Here is a 20,873-nt window from a genome sequence, read left to right as displayed (position 1 = left end):
CTGTGTATCATCAGCAGAGATGTGAAATAAACCAGATTATATTCATGAATTTATCCAAAGAATCTAGAGCAAACATTATAGGACAACATACTGCATTTTAGGCTTGTTTGCAATTCATGTTCAAAAACTGGAAAGGGTTTGTCAAGTTAGATCTAAACCTGGCAATCCTGACCATTACAATTTTAATAGAAGGTAGTATACAGTATGATATTGCATTCTTAAGTAGAGTGAAGCAAATCTGGTGTTACACTAATACAACCACCTCCTGTAGTCAGGGAGAGATGACCCTTACCCAGGCATCCACACTAATGAAACATTATGTCTTCAACTCACAATTTTCAACACAAAAATTCTGAAATTAAAGCTCCAGCTCCAACTCCCCGATGGCCAAGCATTGCTTTATTTTTTTTAATTTTTCAGCAAAATGTATTTTTAAAAAAAATGCGTGTGATTAATAGACAGACAACAAAGCAGAATCTTACCTGCAGCATGTGTAAATCATTTTTCAGCGCTTCATATTCCTCGATAAGAACCGATCTGTCAAACAAGCAATCAGATGTAACACAAACATCATATTTTATGAAAAAAAAGCTTGACTATATAGGGATACAAATGATTACAATAATAGAGTGGCAGAAACATGATTTCAGGATTAGCATAAAGTATTTTGCAGTCATTGAGTTTGCCCCAACATTTCTCTTATGATTCCTCTTATCACAATGCTTATGTCCAGTTCAGACATTTTAAACATATGGCAAAGGCAAAAAAACTAAAGATTAAATCTTTTTTAAAAGCAGAAGCAGGAAAGGGGTAAGAGAAAGGGGCTAGTCTTTTCCTGTTACATAAACATTGAACACTCTTAATTGCTTTCCCCTTTTTTAGGGCTCAGGAATCTTACATATGCCTGGGTCTGCTATTCATTTGCTCACAAAGGGGGTTTCTGTTCTGGTGGACTGAGCTGGCCCACTTCCTCTCCACTCTCCACTACTCAATCGTCTGCCAAAAAGAGCCCAGGATATTATTTACAAAAGTTAAACAGTTCTTTTTGTTGATAACAATTCATGCTTCTTAATAAAATGCTAATGAAGGATAATTATGACTTTACAAGAGTTCAGAGCCAGTAGATGTCTTACAAACATCTGATGTCCTACAAACATCAGGCCATGTACTGTAGAAGTTATGCAGACGGTTTGGAGTCTAGACAGGGAGTGTCCCTTTAAGGGGTAACAGTGGAGAGTGAGAAACATAGAGTGCTTAGTCTTTAAATAGCACATCTGCACATATATCTGCTCTGTGTCCACGAACGGGACGAGTGGGTAATGAACCATCTGTGAATGAACAGTCATTCTGGAACATTTACCACACCGGTTTAACACAGAATTAAGTGAAAGGCCACACCAAGAGATTCCTGTGTTCTGTGTTAAATACAAATCTGGCTTAAGATCTTTAAAAATCACATATCATGTGATTTAATAAATGGTTAATAATTTGTATATACATTCATGGTTTTATTGTATTATTACGAAGCAGTGTATAGCATTATACAGTATCTCCACCACAAGTGTGCTGTAAGTAATAAGAAGCTCTAAGCCACTCCTATTGACCGCTATTTACCACCGTGAGCCTGGACTTAGACAGCAAGGATGTGGTTGTAAAATGAATCCTTTTATTGTGGTGCATCACAGATTGATCTTCTGCATGCAAGTGAATCATATATTGTATATTACAATACAGTTACAAAGAACTGTGCAACCTAGTGTCAAGCTTTGCATCCATTATTTCTACAAGTGATTTTTGCATGTAAATTATGAAATAGATTAACGAGTAGTGATTTTTGAAAGTTAACCCTAAATAGTCAACTATATATAATAATCCATCAGCTAAATAAATACAATAAGGAATTGGAAACAGGAGACACATTTTTTTCCCTCAGCCTTTGAGGTGAAAACAAGTTTACCATGGCGCACACACCTTTCTTATCTACACACGTTATCCACTCATAATCCAATTTCTTCTCATCTTTGTGATATAATAGAAAAGCTTCTGTACTTCATAGACACACTGTCTGGACTTATACATTGTTTGCAGAATTAATTCAAAACTGTGAATATTTGAACAAGACTTGACAGCCAGAGACTGTTATAAAATCCAGATATGATGTGTCCTTAACTGTTTAATCTGCTGCTATTTCTCTAACCATGAGGCAGAGATGCTTTTATTGATTTGCAATTTTCTGCAGTTCCCGTTTTCACCACTAAGTCAATACAACTACTACTACTACTACTACTACTACTACTAATAATAATAATAATAATAATAATAATAATAATTTAAAATTAAATGTAAAAAAAAATGCAATCCTGTTGTTAATCAAAGCTATAAATCCCAGAGGTTATCATTGGTTCAATAGAATTTAAAAAGTATATAAGTTCTCTGAGTCTCTGAATAAACAATTTTTACATTAATGCCTGACTTTCAGCAACCCATTGAATTATTTCGCTCATTTCAACTCACTGTAAATGGGACACAACTTCATTTATATGGGTGATGTTCAGTTTTTGTTGCAGCGCTTCAATTTCATCTTTGATGCTGGAGTGAGACGAGAGCCTTGAACTTGACCTGTAAAAAAAAAAATACATTGGAATTACTAAACCTAAAATATAAATCAAATATCTTAGCTGCTTCTAAAAAAATGTGATCAAACTATATGCTGTACCGAAACTCCTTTTTACATTTTTTTTTTTTGGCTAAATTAAAACAAATTAACATTTGAAAGTTATTCCATTATTAAATAACTTATTAAACTTTTACATTTATTATTAATTTTTTTTTATTTTTTTTTATTTTGCATCCCATATGATGTATTGATAAAATGAAATGATAAATGATGATAAATGATGATATTAACCCCCCCCTTAATCGCCCCAAACTTTGCCTGTTTTCCGACCACATTTTAATATTCGTCTGGCTTCCAATTAAAACTGTTTTAATGCAATCGCATCCGCCTGTACTCATATATTGTGACATCATGGTCGTAATATATTTTTGGGAAATGGTCTAAATTTTTTAAATGAGATGATGAAACGACTGCAGTTCAATTGGATTGGGATTACATTACGGCAACACTGACCTGCTGGACTCAGGCCTGCTAGATGGTGTTAGACGATCAATGCTGTCTGGACTTTGCTGTCTCTCTGTGCAGAGCGCATAACTGACTACTCTGGGACTGTACCGGGACATGACTTCATCTCCACCTCTGCAACACACAGAGGACAAAGATCTTTTCACAAGAAACAGTTCAGAACAAAAGATGATCAGAATTTAATAAGAATAAGATTAATAATAAATTGTATAACAGTCATTCATGTGTCAACAATGAAGTAAGATGCATTTGTGGGTGCAGAATTATACACTACTGTTGTTCATTTTAGACCAGATACTTTTATTTAAATTATGCTTATTTGGGACTTTAGAACATGTCCAGAAATATTAATAAAACAATGCTGGAAGATTTTACTCATTTGTTCTACATTAAAAATGTACTGAGAAATGTTCTAAACATTCCTATTCCTCATAATGACACACACAGGCTTGTCATGTAATTCAGTTATAGAGCATCTTAAATGCACAATTTATTAACATTTAAATTTGAATTAACATAAAAAGAATTTCCCCTGAAATACCTGCTGCATGTAAGCAAAAAAACATGTTATAAAAAATAAATAATAATCTTAGCAAACTCAAATGTCCATCAGTGAAAAGTTAATAACTTTAATTTGTTTCTATCCATTTATCTATCTATCTATCTATCTATCTATCTATCTATCTATCTATCTATCTATCTATCTATCTATCTACAGTCTGATGGCATTTCGTAATATAGTCACAAACTTTAATCTATTAATTCGTGTTCATGGACATAAATTTCCCTCCTTTTTTCGTGCGACTCAGCACGACTGCCTTTTTCTGGCTTCATCTCTATAGCAACGAATCATGGTTAATGCTGACAGAAATGCCAAAGATAATCTCTTTCCCTATTTTTATCAGAAAATAAGGCAGAAAATATACGGTTAGGGTTGGGATTATACTGTAATAAATGTGTGTCTCTCTAATTAACGCAGTCTCCTTATTTAACGAAAAGAATATATTTATTGTGTTTTGACTGGAAGGGACCACTGACGATGGTTTATAATAGCGAGTAGCTTCCCGAATATAAAGCAATAAAAACAAGGATACAGTCTCCTGCTTAAATGTTAAGTAATAGTGCTTGAAGATTAAAAAAATTATAACAAACTAGAAAAAAAACACACAGTGTCTGTGGTATCAAGTAGCAGAAGGAAAGGCACCAAAAATGCTTCCAAATACATTACAATAAAAATCATCCTCAATGACCTGAAAAAAGAGGGAAATTTGTGTCGCCATGGCTACTCGTTTTGTTGACACTGCTTTGTGGCAGTGTCCCACTGGTATACAAATAAAATTATATTAAATTCAGGGTTGTTACCGCTATAGAAGTAACATATTTTACACTAAGCAAACGTGAATTTTCTGACATAAAAAATAAGTCCATCATGTTAAGCACATTCTGCAAATCTGCAGTTTATGTATGTTTCCAAAATCCTGGCCTCAGTGTGAACACTCTACCTCTTCCTTTTATCTGCTCTGTTTTTCTGAAGCTCTGTGCTGTAATCTTTTACTCCCCATGCAGAACTGACTCACAGGCAAGAAGAAAAAGATAAAGAGGATCCTTTCCATTTTTTCTTCTTGTCTGAGTTCCAGTGAGAAAGAGAGACAGAGAGAGGGAAAACAGAGACTGAGTCGGGGGATTTGGAACAAGGCTGCAGGAGTGCATCTTATTATCTCTAGCCAATTCTGCAGCATTGAAATAAACCCCGCCGGTCTAAAAGACAAGTTTGAACAGGCATGTGTGAGGCATTAGAGTACCCACTGAGAATTAGATACAGAACCCACTGTATACTGAGTGTTTGTGTTTTACACTGCTTCTTAGCAAATATATGCCTATAAAGCTATTGATGACATTTCCTTAAAAAATTATGACAATTAATTCCGATACATGACGTCTACTAAATACGTCAGTTTTTTTTTTTCAGTTACACAGACCTGTTATGATACTCTCTTAACAAATATACTTTAAAAAGTCAAGACCACTGATTTGCAACTCGTTGTTGCATGAAAGTGATCAATATAGATTAAAAAAACAGCACTTATATACTATATTAGGATTATAATGGCACATGTTTTCACATCAAACTTTTTAGTACAGGGCTTTCGGTTCATTCAATCCTTTTAATGTGCAGAACATATCTTAAATCTGAGTTCTTTCAAGAACATATTTAGTGGCGGATCGCAAGTTAGATTAGTCTCCGCCTCCCACTTTAAGCGCATATTTAAATTTTTTTATTATTAAACTTGAAAACATACAAAACAATGCCAGGGGGTATATATATATGATATGCATTGTTATATATGCATATATATATTATATGCACTTAATATATATATTAAGTGCGTTGTTTCTTCGCACATGAGCATAATCGATGTCTGTCCAGCGATATGTATTTTTTTCGTGTTTGCTTCAAGAATTTCTCTTAAAAGCAGACAATTTTGATTATAATAAAGAATGGAATTAATACATTTGTTAAATTAAGCTAAAATAATTAAAACAGTTATGTAGAAAAATATCTTTATTACCCAAATGGGGTCTATACTATGGACAAAAAAATCTATCTTCTGAGAAGATGTTCCACTTGATTGTACAGTGTGATTCTGTAGATTTGTGCTCATTTAGCTACAAGTCAAGTCAGTTACTAATGTAGGGTGAGGAGGGTCGGGGTGCATTCCAATTTATCCCAAAGGTGTTCAAGATGGTTGAGGTCAAATCTGTGTAGCTGGCCACTCAACATCTTCACTTCAACCAATGGAAACCATATTCTCATGGAGCATTGGAACAGAGGCACTGTCATGCTCAAACAGACTTCGGTCTCCTAGTGCAAGTGAGGGGAAAATTTATTGCGACCATTTTAAGCCATCTTTTTCGGGAAAAACCACAGATGGCTGGAAAAGTCAAGTGTCTCAATAGTCTTGTTCATATAGTGTATTTAATACCATGGCTTTGTCATGACAATTACAATTTTGAATCACTTTTAAATCACTCTCCTCTGACAGGAGGCTGCTGACCATCAGAACCAAAAACTCACGCCACAAAAATATTTTTTCCCCATCTGCAACCGACCTCATCAGTAATAAAAAGGACCCACCATCATTCCTGACCTGCATCCATTAACGTTAAAGTAATGTAAATCCCACACTGTTCATTTCACATGTATTACATTAACACAATCAACAAGGGCTACTACAGTATATTGCAACCCTGCACCTTGGACTTATATTAAAAAAAAAAAAGATCATTGCACTCTCACTTTTATTATTATTTGCAATGCCTCACTTTACATACCCTGCACAAACGGTATAGTAATATCTTTATCTGTATTTATTTTTTCTAGTTCTTGAAGAGTTTTTTTATATTTTTATAGCAACAGCACACCATGCAAATTCCGTTTTACATGCAACCCATGATACTTGGCAGTAAAGATGATTCTGATGCTGATTCTGACAATAAATGGCATTATATCCACACCGGACTATTTCACCTACATGAGCTTTTGGACATCCCATTCCAAAATCGTAAATATTACAATAGAGTTGCCCCGCAAGCTGTGCATAGTGAAAATATGCTTGCGTGCAACCTGCTCGCCCATGGAAGACCATATCTCTAAACTCCCAATGCACAGTTCATCCGGTGATGTTTCATCCAGAGGTACAGTATTTTGGAACTCTGTTTTCAGCGACAGAATAGAAAATGGGGTGATTTGTAGATGCACTGATCTGACAGAATGGAAATTGCTCGGATTAGTAGCAAAGGTGGTATCCTATGACAGTGCAATGTTTACAGTCACACGATCCAGAAATCGCCCAAAGTTTGTCTATTGAGATGTATCATATGTATGCTCTTATGCACTTCTTAGCAGTGCGTGCTGCTTAAACACTGTTCCATTTGGTTATTTTGAGACTATGTGTAAGGCACATTGGTACAAGGTCACTACACAACCTTATGAAAAAAACCAAAAACAACTTCTGTCACAAATAAATGCTCATGTAGGGTTTGTGTATTATATCAAACTTGCTTTTAGTAAAAAAAAGACACTATCCTTTTTTTACATTCTGTAAAAAATATATATATAATTTTACCCTTTTTTTTTCTTTTCAAAAAGAGGATCCAAGTATGATAGCCAGCATCATCATACTCCTTACTATGTGTGTTTGTGGTGAAAGGGGAGAACAGAGGCTACATTGTGCACAGATCACAAGAATAGATTGGGGACTAGCACAGAGCTGCTCCCAGTGAGAGGATTCCTAATGCCTCATTTGTTTCCTTTAGGCTGAAAATGTTGCCTCCGTTCAAACATAAAATACTGCATGAACACAGCTTTTGCAGCCTTCCAGGCTTGCTGCATTTGCTATTCTGCTTGACTGTGGAGATTTAGGGAGCTTTGAGGGCCTATGCCGGTTGCAGTTCACACGGCCACGTTAATGCGATTAATCAATGGGCATTCAGTGGAAAGGGACAGGTGCAGCTCCGTTGCCTTCACCCATAACAAATCACACAAACAATGTATGGAGGCTGACCACACAAGAGGGGAGGGAAGCTGGTGAAACCCAAAGAGAGAAAGAGGGAGAAAAAATGCTGTCAGTCCACTCCTGTAAATCAGGCTCTGTTTAAAAGGTGAGTCCGTCCTCACCAAAGTGGCACTGAGTCAAAGGTTTCCTGTTCTGTGCTGGGAAAAAAAAACACAAGCCTGGAGCAAAACCAGTGGGCAAAGATCAACACCCCATCTGAAAGCAACTGACTTACAGTGTGAGACTTAATTATACAAGCAAAGAGAGAGACGAAGCATGACGAACAAAACAAACACGACTGAGAAACGGTGAGGACATCGTATAGCCGGCTTCTGCTAATGTCGTTTGGGGCGATTTATTTCAACACAGCTCGAAAGAGATCACAAATTTATGCTTTAAGACTCCTTGTAAACATTCGAAGTGCTCTCCTGATGAAGTGTCTCGCTGTTTGCTGTGCACCTGCTCCCAACAATAAGGTGTAGCGCACCAAACAAAGATTTAATGAACGCTTTTCCGGACGCGGATTAAACCGTGGATGGACCAAATAACAGTCGGTTGGTATTCTGCATTTAAAAAGCCTTTTAATCTACAATTAGGCTTTAGTCATGTCTGGGAAACCAGGCCTCTAATCTTAACTGTCAATGCATGCAAAGTCAAGTGATGTTTGACATCAACATCTTAAAAAAAAAAAAAAATTCTATAGGACTAACACATAAAACTGCTATTTGGAAGGAAGTGCTTTGGCAGACATAGCATTCTTTCCGCCATCGTTTCACTACTTGGACACGATCACTCGTTCTGTTCAAGTAGTACCTGTAAATAACTTCTTTTAGAAAGAGTTAAACGGTCATCCGGATGCATTGTTGCACTGAAAAGCGAGGCCACCCAAAAGCCTGCTATTTTGCCACATGGCATCCTCTATAATGCCTGTAACCGAGCAACTAATTGAAATGTTATCATAAAACGCAATAATTCAAAAAGACTTAAGTAAACAAGGAGTGAACAATGCTATAGAAATGCTTTGTGAAAACAATTAGTAGCAGCGATGCCTTCACACTTAAACACTGGGTTCAGTTCAGTCTCTGCTCCCACAAATACATGATTTAAAATGCAGCACTTGTTCTTTTAGAGCTTTTGTCCGTACTTGACAAATTGGGGTCCTGACCCTTTCCCATACCTCAGAGACCAGTGTAGTCTCAGCACATTTATCAGCACATTTATTTATGGGAAGGGAGTGAATCTAAAGGCCAAATGAAAGCTGAAAGGAGAAATGAAGGCTGGATTAGTGCAAAGATGAACGCATTCATTCACACGAAAGGCCTTACGAAATTTAGCCCGTTTCTTCCCGCTGTTATCACAGAAACCGATCTAAATTGATTCTTTGTTAAACTGCAGGATGTATTAGTTCCTGTTTCCTGAAATTTCATGCATGGCTGTTTACTGAGGCCAGACAAGAATCAGTCTGGTTAATGCAGACCAATTGGTCAAGCCAAGTCCATTTTAACCATTTAATAGACACACAAATAAAAAACCTTTTTTTTTTTTATATATATCCTTTTTAAAATTCACCCTTTGTTCAAATTAGATTAGGAGTTATGGACATCATTGCACTTTCAAGGTTCTAGTACAAGCACCAACAGACCAATGGTATGGTTTTATTACAAATTTAATAAATTTCAATTGTAAATCTTTTAAGTAAATTTGTATGAAATTAAAAGCCAATACTCTCCCACACCCACTAAACAGGAAGACCTTCGATAGAAACTTAATAAAATATACTACGAATTGTACACATATAAGTAGAGCCATATTTATTTATTTATTTTCTTCTTTTGTGTTATTATGCATTGTGTTGTGTATATACTGTATACTATATTCTGCCTCTATTCTTTTATATATCTGCATTTATTTTCCTTTGCTGCTGTAACACCACTGTGGGACAAATAAAGGTATATCTTATCTTATCTTATTTTATATATTTTTGCACAAAAAAAGGCAATAAAAGCATTATTTACTTAGTGTAGCTTGAGTTTAGCAACTCATGGCTGCAATATTACAGTATATCTTACTAATATCACAAACAGAAACACAAAGTGCGTTATGTCCTTTAGGTCATTCTAAATTTGGAAGTCTGGTTAATAAGAAAAAGTCTGATCTCCATACTGTAGTGAAAGATACGTTTATGAACACTAGAATATTAAAATTACAATAATACATTTGTGCTACCATTGGGTTAGCCACCTGTTTAACGGGAAATTACATTTCATATCAGTGTATTAAAAAAGACATATATTATGGACAAAAGGTTGTGGATACCTGACCCATCTGCTGTTATAATAAACTCGATTCTTCTCTGAGGTTGTTTCACTAAGCCATAGAGTGTGCTTGTAGAGATTTTTGCTCATTTAGCCACAAGTCAAGTCAAGTTTATTTCTATAGCACTTTTCATAATGGACATAATGGAGTCTTTCTCTCATTGTCAAGTGCTTTAGTGAAATCAGGTGCTGATGTAGGGTGAGGATGTAAAATATATGTAAAATATATGTAAAATATATATTCACGAAGCTTACATTGTGCACAGAGACATTGTGATGCTAGAACAGGTTTGGGTCTCCTAGTTTAAGTAAAGGGAAAGTTTAATGCTACTGCTTTCAGAGACATCCTATAGAAATTGTGTGCCTCCAACACTGTGGTAACAATTGAGAGATGAACCACATATGGCTGGAAAAGTCAGTCAACTCAGAACATTTGTCCATATAGTGTATCAGGATCAAAAAATCACCTTAATAAGAACAACACAGACATAGCCCCCCCCCAACACACACACCGCCCACACACACACACACACACACAGGAAAAAGGTTTTACTTTTTGGAGCATCACAGCACTTCACCTGTGCTATTTATAGTTATTGTGTATGTAATGGTCCAAAAGTAAAAATTTCTCCTCACCTGCCCAATGTGGCTGCTTGCTGTCTCAGACTGAGTAGCAGCAGCTGGAGCTCAGAACGCAGCAGCTCTTTAACAGCTGGAGGGTCAGCAAGGGGGGAATGGGGCATCTGGGATTTCCCATCATGCACCTCATGCCACATCTGCTGCCACATCTGCACCTAGAGTGAGCCAACAATATTCAGCGCATGCACACACAAATGCCAATTCTTATATTAATAAAGACAGTTTTTTAAATAATAATAATTTATTATTATTATTACTATTATTATTATTATTATTATGCGATGGTAATGGGACATTGATCCTGAAGAGAATGCTCTTTTAGAGGTCGATGCTGTCATTATCTAGTGTACAGGAGGACTAATGAGGCTCTTATCCTCGGCTAAATGCAAGCAAGAGAGAAATCAATTTTGCATGATCTATGCTAGCAGGTATAACATTGTGATTTTAAATACCAGGGCTAACAGGAAGTTCCTCTAGGATTCTTGAGCAAAGCCTTTAAACCATAAGTACTTGAAGACAGTACATGCTTGGATTGTGCCTCACTTGCCTGCAAAATGAATCCATGTCATGTACGTGAATGCATTCCGCATATTTGAGCCATGTGTGACGGAGCACCTCTGGGAGCTTTAAATTACCTTAAACTGACATGCAAAGCATCTTCTCATCACCTGGTTTTACTTCCTCCCTTTCTAGAAGTAGTTTGGAGTATTGTTTAAATGAATACGGACAGTTATGACTATTAAAGCTCCAGTATTTTGGGGGTTTTGCCTTAGAAAAAAATGTGCATTCACCACAAACTTAATGAAGTGATAAGTAGGCATGAAGCTGGCAGTCTGAGTAGACTTGTGTCTTAACCACAAATGTTATTATGACAGAAATAATGAATAGTTCCAACACAGGAAAAGTAGTATTTTGTCTCGCTTGACCCACTTCAAACCATGCCAAAACACATTTTGGCACTTTTGTGAAAGCAGGTTTTTTTTTTTTTTTTGTATCATTATTTTTGGTGACTGTGTAAATTACAGTTTGGCTTACCTCAGAGTAGATTTCTGTGTACATGTCGATGAGTGCATCCCCAAGTATAGCCCTTATCTCAGGAATCTCAGAGTCAGGCACACACTCCTTTATCAGGCTCCACACACACTGTTCACGCTCAACAGGTTCCATTAAACCACCTGCATCATTCATTTAACACCATTGTGGTCCCACTGTAGTATGAGCTAGCCTATAATTAAATACAGTTGTAGATGTCAGTAAATAAGCTTATTTATAGAATCAGATACAACATGAGCATGTGAAAATGTTCAAACATCTGGTTCAAACCCTTTCCAAACATTTGCAGCTACACAATTATTATTAATTCGTGCTTTAGTTGGATTCTTACCTTATTCTCTTGCCTCTTCCTGTATCCATGTATACATTGCGTTGCTAGGCACAAGGTCTCGCGAGATTACAGAGCTGCAAACGAGAACAGTGAAATTGCATGGGAAAGCACACACACACATATTTTCTCACTCCAAAAGGAAAGTAAACACAAATTGTTGCATCAATGCCATGAAATAAATGCATGTTATTAATGCACTGAAGAGTTTGGCACTTTTTTTGTGATTCCACTCACATAATGTTAGGAGGTATTTTTATTTGGTTGTTTTTAGTTTATAAAATATGACCATTCCCGAGTCCATCAGCAATTTCAGTCGCATTTTCTTTTGTTTTTAATTTTCTATGTATCATTAAATGAAGCTCGCACTGGTTCTCCATTCTGGTGAGTTGAGTCCATATGCAACCATTAAAATGAATAATTCAACATGTACATCTAAAAAATATATATATACTCATATAGGATGTATAATAATAAAATATGCACGTTATATATAAAAAAAATCCGTGAAAAATGTGTCTTGCGTGCAACTGCTTCTTGGTCCAAAAATAAAAAATAAAAAAATAGGATTTTAATGGCTACATTTTTGACCCGCATCTCCGCACGCATGCGCACAATAACGTGCATACTGTATATGCCGATGTAATGAATATTGAGCGGCGCACTACAGTACAGCACCGTTAATATTCCGCTGTCACGTGCGCACCGTAACCAAATCCGAGAGGCGTGCAAAGTTTCTCGTGCCTCCCGAGTCCGTCAGAGCGCGCGCTCGAATGTGGAACCAGCCTACAATGCAACAGCGCCCGTTTCTAACTTTCTAACTTTTTTTTAATCGCAAAACTACAGCCAATTATTGCTACCATTTATTAATTAATATATTTATATATTTATTTACCCCTCTATAATAATAAGCCAGGGGCCATGGCGGCGATGGGGCGGCTGACCGTGGCTCGGAGTGGGCGCTTTTCTGCTCTGCGTGCGCAGCGTCTTCAGCTTCTCAGTGGCGGGGCAGGAGGGCACATGCGAGGCGAACGGCTCGGTGTACTACGTGGGTGAGTGGTACTTCTTGGACTCGGAACACTGCACGCAGTGCGAGTGCACAGCCGAGGAGCGGCGTGCGCGCGCACCGAGTGCACCGCGCTGCCCCCGCCTGCATCCACGTGAGCCGCTACCCGAGCGACTGCTGCGCGCGCTGCGAGAGGATCGGCTGTGAGTACCGCGGTGAGGTGTACGACCTCGGGCAGAAGTTCCAGGTGAGCGCTTCCAAACACCCCTTCCTTTAGGGTGGATGGATGGATGGATGAAAAGATGGAGAAGGTAGTGTTTGGATGGGTGTTTGGATGGATGGGTAGGTAGGTAGGTAGGTAGGTAGGTAAATAGGTAGCAAGGATGGATGGATGGATGGATGAAAGGATGGATGAAAGGATGGATAAGTAGGTCGACAGGAAGGATAGATAGATGGATGGGATGGATGGAGAAGGTAGGTAGTTTAGTAGGTAGGATGGATGGATTGTTGACAGATGGATGGATGGATAGATGGAGAAGGTAGTTGTTTGGATGGATGGTTGACAGATAGAAGGACGGAAAATGGATGAATGGGTAGGTAGGTAGGTAAGTAGGTAGCAAGGATTGATGGATGGATGGATTGATGGATGTGAAATGTAGGTAGGTAGATTGTTAGGTAGGATAAATGGATGGTTGATGGATGAAAGGATGGATAGACGGCTAGGTAGGTCGACAGGAAGGATAGAAGGATGTATGGGATGGATGGGGAAGGTATGTAGGTCAGTAGGTAGGATAGATGGATTGTTGACGGATGGATAGATAGATAGATAGATAGATAGATAGATAGATAGATAGATAGATAGATAGATAGATAGATAGATAGATAGATAGATACTGTGTAAGATATGGCTCTATGAGTCTGTTTTATATTTTTACTCATTCCTTTTTCTCTTTTTATTTTGGCAATACAATATTTATATATTAGTAGCTTGTGGTATGAACATAAGCATTTTTCACCTGATTTATTATTCTTGTTCAATCAGTGTTCACAGCCTTCTTTACAAATACTTACAGAGGTTACACAACTGAAAATGGCTTTGAAACGCAAGTATTTTATCTTCTGGACTCATCTCAACATATGTTAAATGTTATCTGCACTTACTCAGGCCAACTGTAGTGTAGACCACTGGTTCCAAAACAAAGTAACCTAGTAAATCGGTTCAATCTGCTTCAAGAAATCTGGGCACAAAGCCAGCCAAGTTAATATTTCTTTTGGAAAGTTCACTGCCACCATGTGGTTGTCCCATGTACAGTAGATCTCTGAATGGTACTTCCACTGGTAATTCAGCCTTCATACAGAAATGATTGCTTCACCTACATATTTGATCTCTGCATCCTTTGAATGCAGCATAGTTCAGTTCCTGAGCATGAAGATCATGTGGCTCATAAACAATCTGTCAGTCTTTATGATGGTTCCCAGAAGCCTAAGGTGAGAAAAGCCCCCTCTGTACCACTGATAATATCAAGCTAGCTGGTAAAAGTCAAGGCAAGTCAATATTCCTTAGTATATTAAAAATAACAGAAGTGTATTCAGATATCAGTGACCACTACATCATCACCTGAATATTTACCTTCTTGCACATACTGAGACATAGTGTAGTGCACTGCATACAATTAATCACTTTCAGAGGACATTGGACAGGGTAATGGGTAGATCTGGTTTTATAATGAATTCTGTTTGGTATAAGGAGGATTGGTGACGACTGATCAAGAGTTATTTCGTACAGCAATTTACAGTGTATGTACTTCTGCAGGCCATAACCACTTTGGTTTATTAGACTATTATTTATTAGAGTTTGAAGGTCTAAATATGATCCTGCACAATAGAAACACGTGGCAATATAGTTACAAGATGAAATAGATGTCTCTGAACAAGAAAATTGCCAGTACCTGACTCTGGACATGCAGGTCCACTGTCTTCTGTAAAGGAAAACGGTGACAAGGGACTCGACCACAGAGATCTTCTGATGACATGAGACATTTGATATGCATTATGACTCAAGCTGAGTATTTTTTTTTTTAATAATTGGATACAATAGGACTAACCTAAAAATTCAAATACTTGAGCGTTTATTTGTTACATATAGGGCTGCAACAACTAATTGATGAAATCGATAATAATCAATAATGAAATTCAACGAATGCCATTATCGATTAGTTGGGCTGCTGAAGTTGCTAAAGTACAGGTTAATCTGCAGCAGGAAAAAGTGTGTGTCCCAAGTCATCCAAGGCATGGCAGCATTTTATATTAAACACAATAAAGAAGACTGTAACCTGCAAATTATTGGAAAGTGGAGCTTGTGTGGGATGGAAGTACTACAGTGATGCACAAGCACACGAAAAGTAAACACACTTGTGTGATTGATGGAGAGGAAACAATCACAGAGTAAATGATCACATTTTTAGTCACTGTTGTGGTTTTTAGCGAATGCTTTTCGAATGAACCCTGCTGAGTTTTTCGGTTCTGTTCTACTTTGAAATACGCTGAACTACGTTCACATGCTTGTTTTCAATATTTGTATATTTATGCATCTATCGTATCATTATTATGCAAAATGTAATTCATTATATATTCTCGATGCTTATATCTTTACAACTGAACAAAATGTCTGTTTTTGTTTAAACAAAAATTGTCAAAACAATGTTTTATTATATTTTATATTGGGGTTTTTTAAGCATGGTTGTCAACTTGCCATCTTTAATTATCATTAAAAAGAATACAAATGTTGATTTAAACAAATTTGCTTCACCTTGAATATTTAAATTCTGTTTTTTATGAAAACATTTTTACAGGAGGAAGCAACACCTGCATGAGTGAATTTGTTCAAAGGAGAAATCCCCCATTCGCTCCTCAAAAAAGCAGCCACTATCAGCTTTAAAATATCGATGTTAACGATAGTTAAACTCAATATGTGGCTTTTGCATTTCTAAAGTACACTTCTATACATAAATACCCTGAATTAGATTTTCAAATAGTTATAATAAGCAAAACATCTAATTTATCCAATTAATAATAATAATAATAATAAATCGTCCTATGAATCGATTATCAAAACAATCGTTAGTTACATCCCTAGTAAAATAAAACGTTTTTCTTTTATATTTATCTACAAATTCTTAACGTCTCTACTTTCTTACTTTCTATATAAGTGCACCAATAAGGTTATGAAATAATGGATTCTCCACTAGACTTACAATGGACACAGTTTAAGGCGGGAAAAAACCAAACACGGTTTTTCCAGGCTTCAGCTATGTATGTTTTGGTGATCCTGTACCCACTGCATTCTCAGAGTCCTGTACTGGGCTGGCGAGTGTAACTTGATGCAGTCTTGTGCTTCTGTAGCCCATCCATGGTGTGCATTCTGAATTGTTTGTCTGCTCACCGCAGTTATAGAGTGGTTATTTGTTTTATCACAAACTTCTTTTTAGATTGAACCAATCTGACTGTTCTTTTTTTTTTTTTTACATCTTCCACTAATAAGTGCTTTCTGCCCACAGACCTGCTGTTTAATGGATGTTTTTTGGACCATTTTGTATCAATTCTAGACACCGCTGTGTTTGTGTTTACATAAAAATCCCAGGAGATCAATAGTTTCTGGATTACTTTTGTCTGACTTTATGAATTGACCCAAGTAATCTGCCACTTGATTGACTGATTAAATAGGTGCAAGAATAAGGTGTAAAAAAAAAGTGTATATTTAGCGTATATTGACCTGTAGGGTAAAATATATTGGCATATTGTTTGTTAGCAACTGCTATTATAAAGTTATTGATTTGCAGGTTGTACAATAATGGGTACAATGAATATAATAGCTAATTCTGAAACATCAATGCATATTTTGTCTGTGAAAAACTACTCGGGTCAGCCCATGATTCCTCAACTCCAAACCTGACATCACTCGGAACCACCTATTGATCCTAGTTTGGGATGTACTTAATCAACTATTTTTAGGTAACCAAAACTCCAAGCCTGGAAATGTGGAACCTCTGATTTAATGTTTTATAAATAAACCTATAGGCAGTAAAGAAGTTTTTAAAAATTACATTATTGTGTTATTTATTGTGTGTATATATTTATGTGTAGTTCAAATTTTTAAAGTGGTTTTTAAAATCTGTAATTTTCTTTTCACTTAAGTATATGTTTTGTTTGAAGTGTTATACAAACTTAGGGAGTGCTTGGAAAAAAATTCATTTCCTGGAAACGACTGCATTTAAATTGCAAGAAAGATGGAGATGGCAGAGACATACAGCAGTGTTCTTGGGAAAGAAGAAGAGAAAAAGAAAAAAGTACTTAAAAAATAGTAAAGGTACGCTTTTAACTATAGTCAATGTAATATTCATATTACAGTAATACTGAAGTGGGGTTGTATGAGATTTGTATGCATAGTCAGTGTATTTCCCATACTAGACAGCTCACAGCATTCTTCCAGTTTGCATAAGCAAAGCACAGTGCAGGGACAAAACCAGAGAGATCCACTGCTGAGCACAGAAACAACAACTCAGCATCAAACGAGACTTCTTTGAAGAGGATAAGATGTGTGTTTTGTTGTTGTGTTGCTGTCCCTGTTCTCAGCAGTGTATCTCTTTGCTTCTCCAAACAGGGAGAGTGCTGAGTGCTGACTACTGCAGGTATATATATACTTCATACAACCACATTTCACTATTCCTTCAATAGGAATATGACGTCGACTATAGTATTGGCATAACTTCCCCATATTATTTTGTCGTGTTCATAAAGCATTTTCTAAAGAATCTACAAACGTTTAAAGGTTGTACTGTTTGAAAATGTTTCATCGGATGGTCTGCATTAGAATGGCACATTATACCTCTCGAAATGTTTTAAATGTTGTGTGACGACATTTTTATTTCGTTATTGCATTTTTAATAACTGGAGACGGATGAGCCGCTGTGGCGACCCCTAATAGGAGAAGCCGAAAGAAGACGAAGAAGAAGAAGATTGTAATTTTAATTACATTTTATTAAAGGTGTCCCTGAGTTCTACCGCCTTCTTTTATCTATAATAAAAACTCTATAGTAAAATAGGACTTCTCCATTGAGAAATAAAAACAGAATAATAAATTAAATAAAGGAGCTGCAGCATTGGATGCATATGGTACAGATCAGCTCTAGATATCTTGCTCATTTAGTTATTATAGTTATTAAAATTATTATAGGGAATGGAAGAATCCTAAGGGGGTGATCAAAGCACTGTGACAGGTTTGCAGGTGGGTGCTTTTTTTGCAGCTGATGTCTCTTTTTTTTTTTTTTGGACCAATTTTGGAACTGTAGGTGGCATGCTGTCGCAGTTTAAACAGCAGGTGGCTGTGCTGCCCTGTGATTTCTTTATCCTGGAGGCGAGGACTATATTATATTGTATGCGTTTGACTAGGAGGACATTGTGTAAAAATGTCAAATTAAAGGTTAACCCTGTGAATTTTAGGTCTAAGAGCTTTACACATTGTCAGCTGGGGGGAAAAGGATTTTCTCTATGATAAATTATGCGTTCTAGGTTATATTTCAAGAGCCGAGATTAGGTATTACTGACAACAACAAACGCATGTGAATATTTTTACAGCCATCCGAAGTGAACAGTGCACCTGTGACAACGATGGCATCGCCAGGTGCCTAGTGGCGGACTGTGCCCCCCCTGCATGTGTGAACCCGGTGTTTCAAAGTGGGAAGTGCTGCCCAGACTGCAAAGATGGTAAGCTGCTTTAAACAGTGTAGATAGACCCGATTTAGGGGAGAACACCCTTTATTCAAGCACCGACTTCAAAACGCATTAATAATCCTACTATTCTGAACTTAGGACACCCCAGGCAATGATACATCCAGCTTTTATCTGCAATTCGTTTCTCTTGGCAATGTATTAACCCTAGTGTAATACTCAAGCAGGAACATGACTGTGCCAGTTTCTAGTCTTATTGACAAAAAATGGAATTTCCCCCTGAAATTAATCCAGGTTTGCATTGTATATCAGCTTGTACACAGTTCAAGTAAAAGATATGGGAAAAATATGTTCAGTCCATTTACTGTATATATAATACCACACTTTAAAATGGTTAAAAATAACCGAAGATTTTGAAGCATTCCAGGATGCTTAAGTGTACTGACCCTCCTACAGATTTAAAGCCTGCAGTTTTAACTGGGTTTACAGGCAGAGGCTTGATGCTGTGATTCTCTCTAGTCGTATTAGTTACTATTTGTGGGGATGCTGATCATTTTGTGTTAATAATCTTCATCACGTATTATTCTTAATAAAATACAGGCATTCACTCTTTCAGTGAGCACTTTATTCTACTCTGGCTTGTGGTGATCCGGAGACTATTTGGGGAACACTGGGCATGAGTCTGGGATCCATGTTTTGGGAGGTGGGAGGAAACCAGAAAAGTCTGATGAAACCTACAGGAACACAGGAAAAGCAACTCTAAAAGAGAGAGACCCAGAAATATAAAATCCATTTGACCATCTTTTACCAAGTTTGGTGTGGTTAATTTTATTTATTGGAAGTGGCGAATACTTTTAATTGTTGATTGTAAGGCGCCTACATTACTGTTCCTCAGAATAAGAATCGAGCAAACGTTTAGATTTGTACATCATGCTATATTATCATAACCCTTGGCATAATATTCGGCATGCTAATGTCATTTCCAGTCCACTTAGTGTGTGTAATTTCTTTTAGGCCCCAATTGCTACGTGGACGAATCTCGGACACAGATAATCCCCGGAGGCGATTCAGTGTGGGTGGATTCCTGCACCAAATGCCGATGCCATGACGGACAGGATGCTGGCTATTGGGAGGGCAACCGAGTGGCCACATGCACCCGCCTTCGCAACTGCACAGTCAGCGAGGGGCAAAACTAAAACTCTTACACTCTCCAGAAGCAGAACATGAAGCACAGAAGGGCCTGCAGAGCAAGCTGAAGACAGCTTGTACCCCTGTAGCTGATTGTATCTTCTTGTACAATTACATACTGAAGTCTGTCTTTAGTAACGTGCCCAGGTTTGAGGTTAGATGTTAAATGACATGGCTGAATGTCACATTGGCCTTCTACATGATGTTCTCAAATTAAGCCCTAGTATGTAGGCTGCATTGAGGGCCTATTTAAACGACTATACATGCAAATACAAAACCAACAGGAATAGCTTTGTTGCACAGTATTTGTTGTTGATTAGTTAGTAAATATATAAAAAATAATTTCTGGCCTTCTGTAGGTTTTACACATTGTTTAGTAACTATTAGATGTAAGATGTATGTATTGGGTGCTATAAATGTAAAATAAGTCTTATTTTTTTGGAATATTGTTTAGACTCAGGTACAGATCTGTACAATACTTTAAACAATGCATATATACCGTATATAAAGCTAGAACTGTTATTGGTTTGTATTATACAGTATACTGTCCTGTATTTCCTGCATCACATCAGGTGATGTTTTATGCCTGTTAATGGTTACATACAAATACATTTTTTATATATTTACAGGGAAAAAAAAAAATCAGAGCAATATTCAAGAAACTAAAAATTATTCCGAACATGATTCAACCTGTGCCTTTAACTATGAGCCAATCGATAAACGGCTTTTATTTATTTATTTTCAACAGAGCTGATGCACATATTTTTGTTTATATAACAATAACATTTATTATTCACTTATAGAATACATTATCACTTGAGTATAATCTAAAAAATGGTTTCAAGCATGTGGTTCCTGGAAAAAGAAAAATCCTATGCAGGCATGGAAGCAACTAATAAAGTTATCATTTTTATTAGAA

The 20,873-nt window shown here is 36.8% G+C and overlaps 2 protein-coding genes across 3 annotated transcripts in view; one reads left to right on the top strand and one right to left on the bottom strand.

Moving 5' to 3' along the window:
- Nucleotides 1-13,065, bottom strand: part of ccdc24 (coiled-coil domain containing 24) — a 24,620-nt gene extending 11,555 nt beyond the window's left edge. The window contains exons 1-7 of one of the 2 annotated variants that reach the window (XM_046851398.1): nt 12,929-13,065; nt 12,037-12,110; nt 11,688-11,877; nt 10,650-10,807; nt 3,131-3,280; nt 2,515-2,619; nt 483-537 (exon numbers count right to left, since the gene is read on the bottom strand). In XM_046851398.1, coding sequence (XP_046707354.1) covers nt 483-537; nt 2,515-2,619; nt 3,131-3,280; nt 10,650-10,807; nt 11,688-11,840 — 621 coding nt within the window. In that variant the 5' untranslated portion in view covers nt 11,841-11,877; nt 12,037-12,110; nt 12,929-13,065. The remainder of the gene's footprint in view (nt 1-482; nt 538-2,514; nt 2,620-3,130; nt 3,281-10,649; nt 10,808-11,687; nt 11,878-12,036; nt 12,111-12,928) is intronic. The other variant, XM_046851399.1, reaches the window with a different exon arrangement.
- Nucleotides 12,980-20,873, top strand: zgc:113531 (uncharacterized protein LOC541359 homolog; the record flags this gene model as incomplete). Its single annotated transcript, XM_046851165.1, is given in 6 exon segments — nt 12,980-13,136; nt 13,139-13,177; nt 13,180-13,286; nt 14,355-14,365; nt 18,684-18,802; nt 19,781-20,873. Coding segments are annotated over 6 exon segments (615 nt in total), but the record flags the coding sequence as incomplete, so codon positions are not given.

Source organism: Silurus meridionalis, chromosome 6 (assembly GCF_014805685.1).
Source record: "Silurus meridionalis isolate SWU-2019-XX chromosome 6, ASM1480568v1, whole genome shotgun sequence".
NCBI classification, from domain to species: Eukaryota; Metazoa; Chordata; class Actinopteri; order Siluriformes; family Siluridae; genus Silurus; species Silurus meridionalis.
The sequence above is the reverse complement of the archived record's forward strand: the minus strand, read 5'-3'. Positions and strand labels throughout refer to the sequence as shown.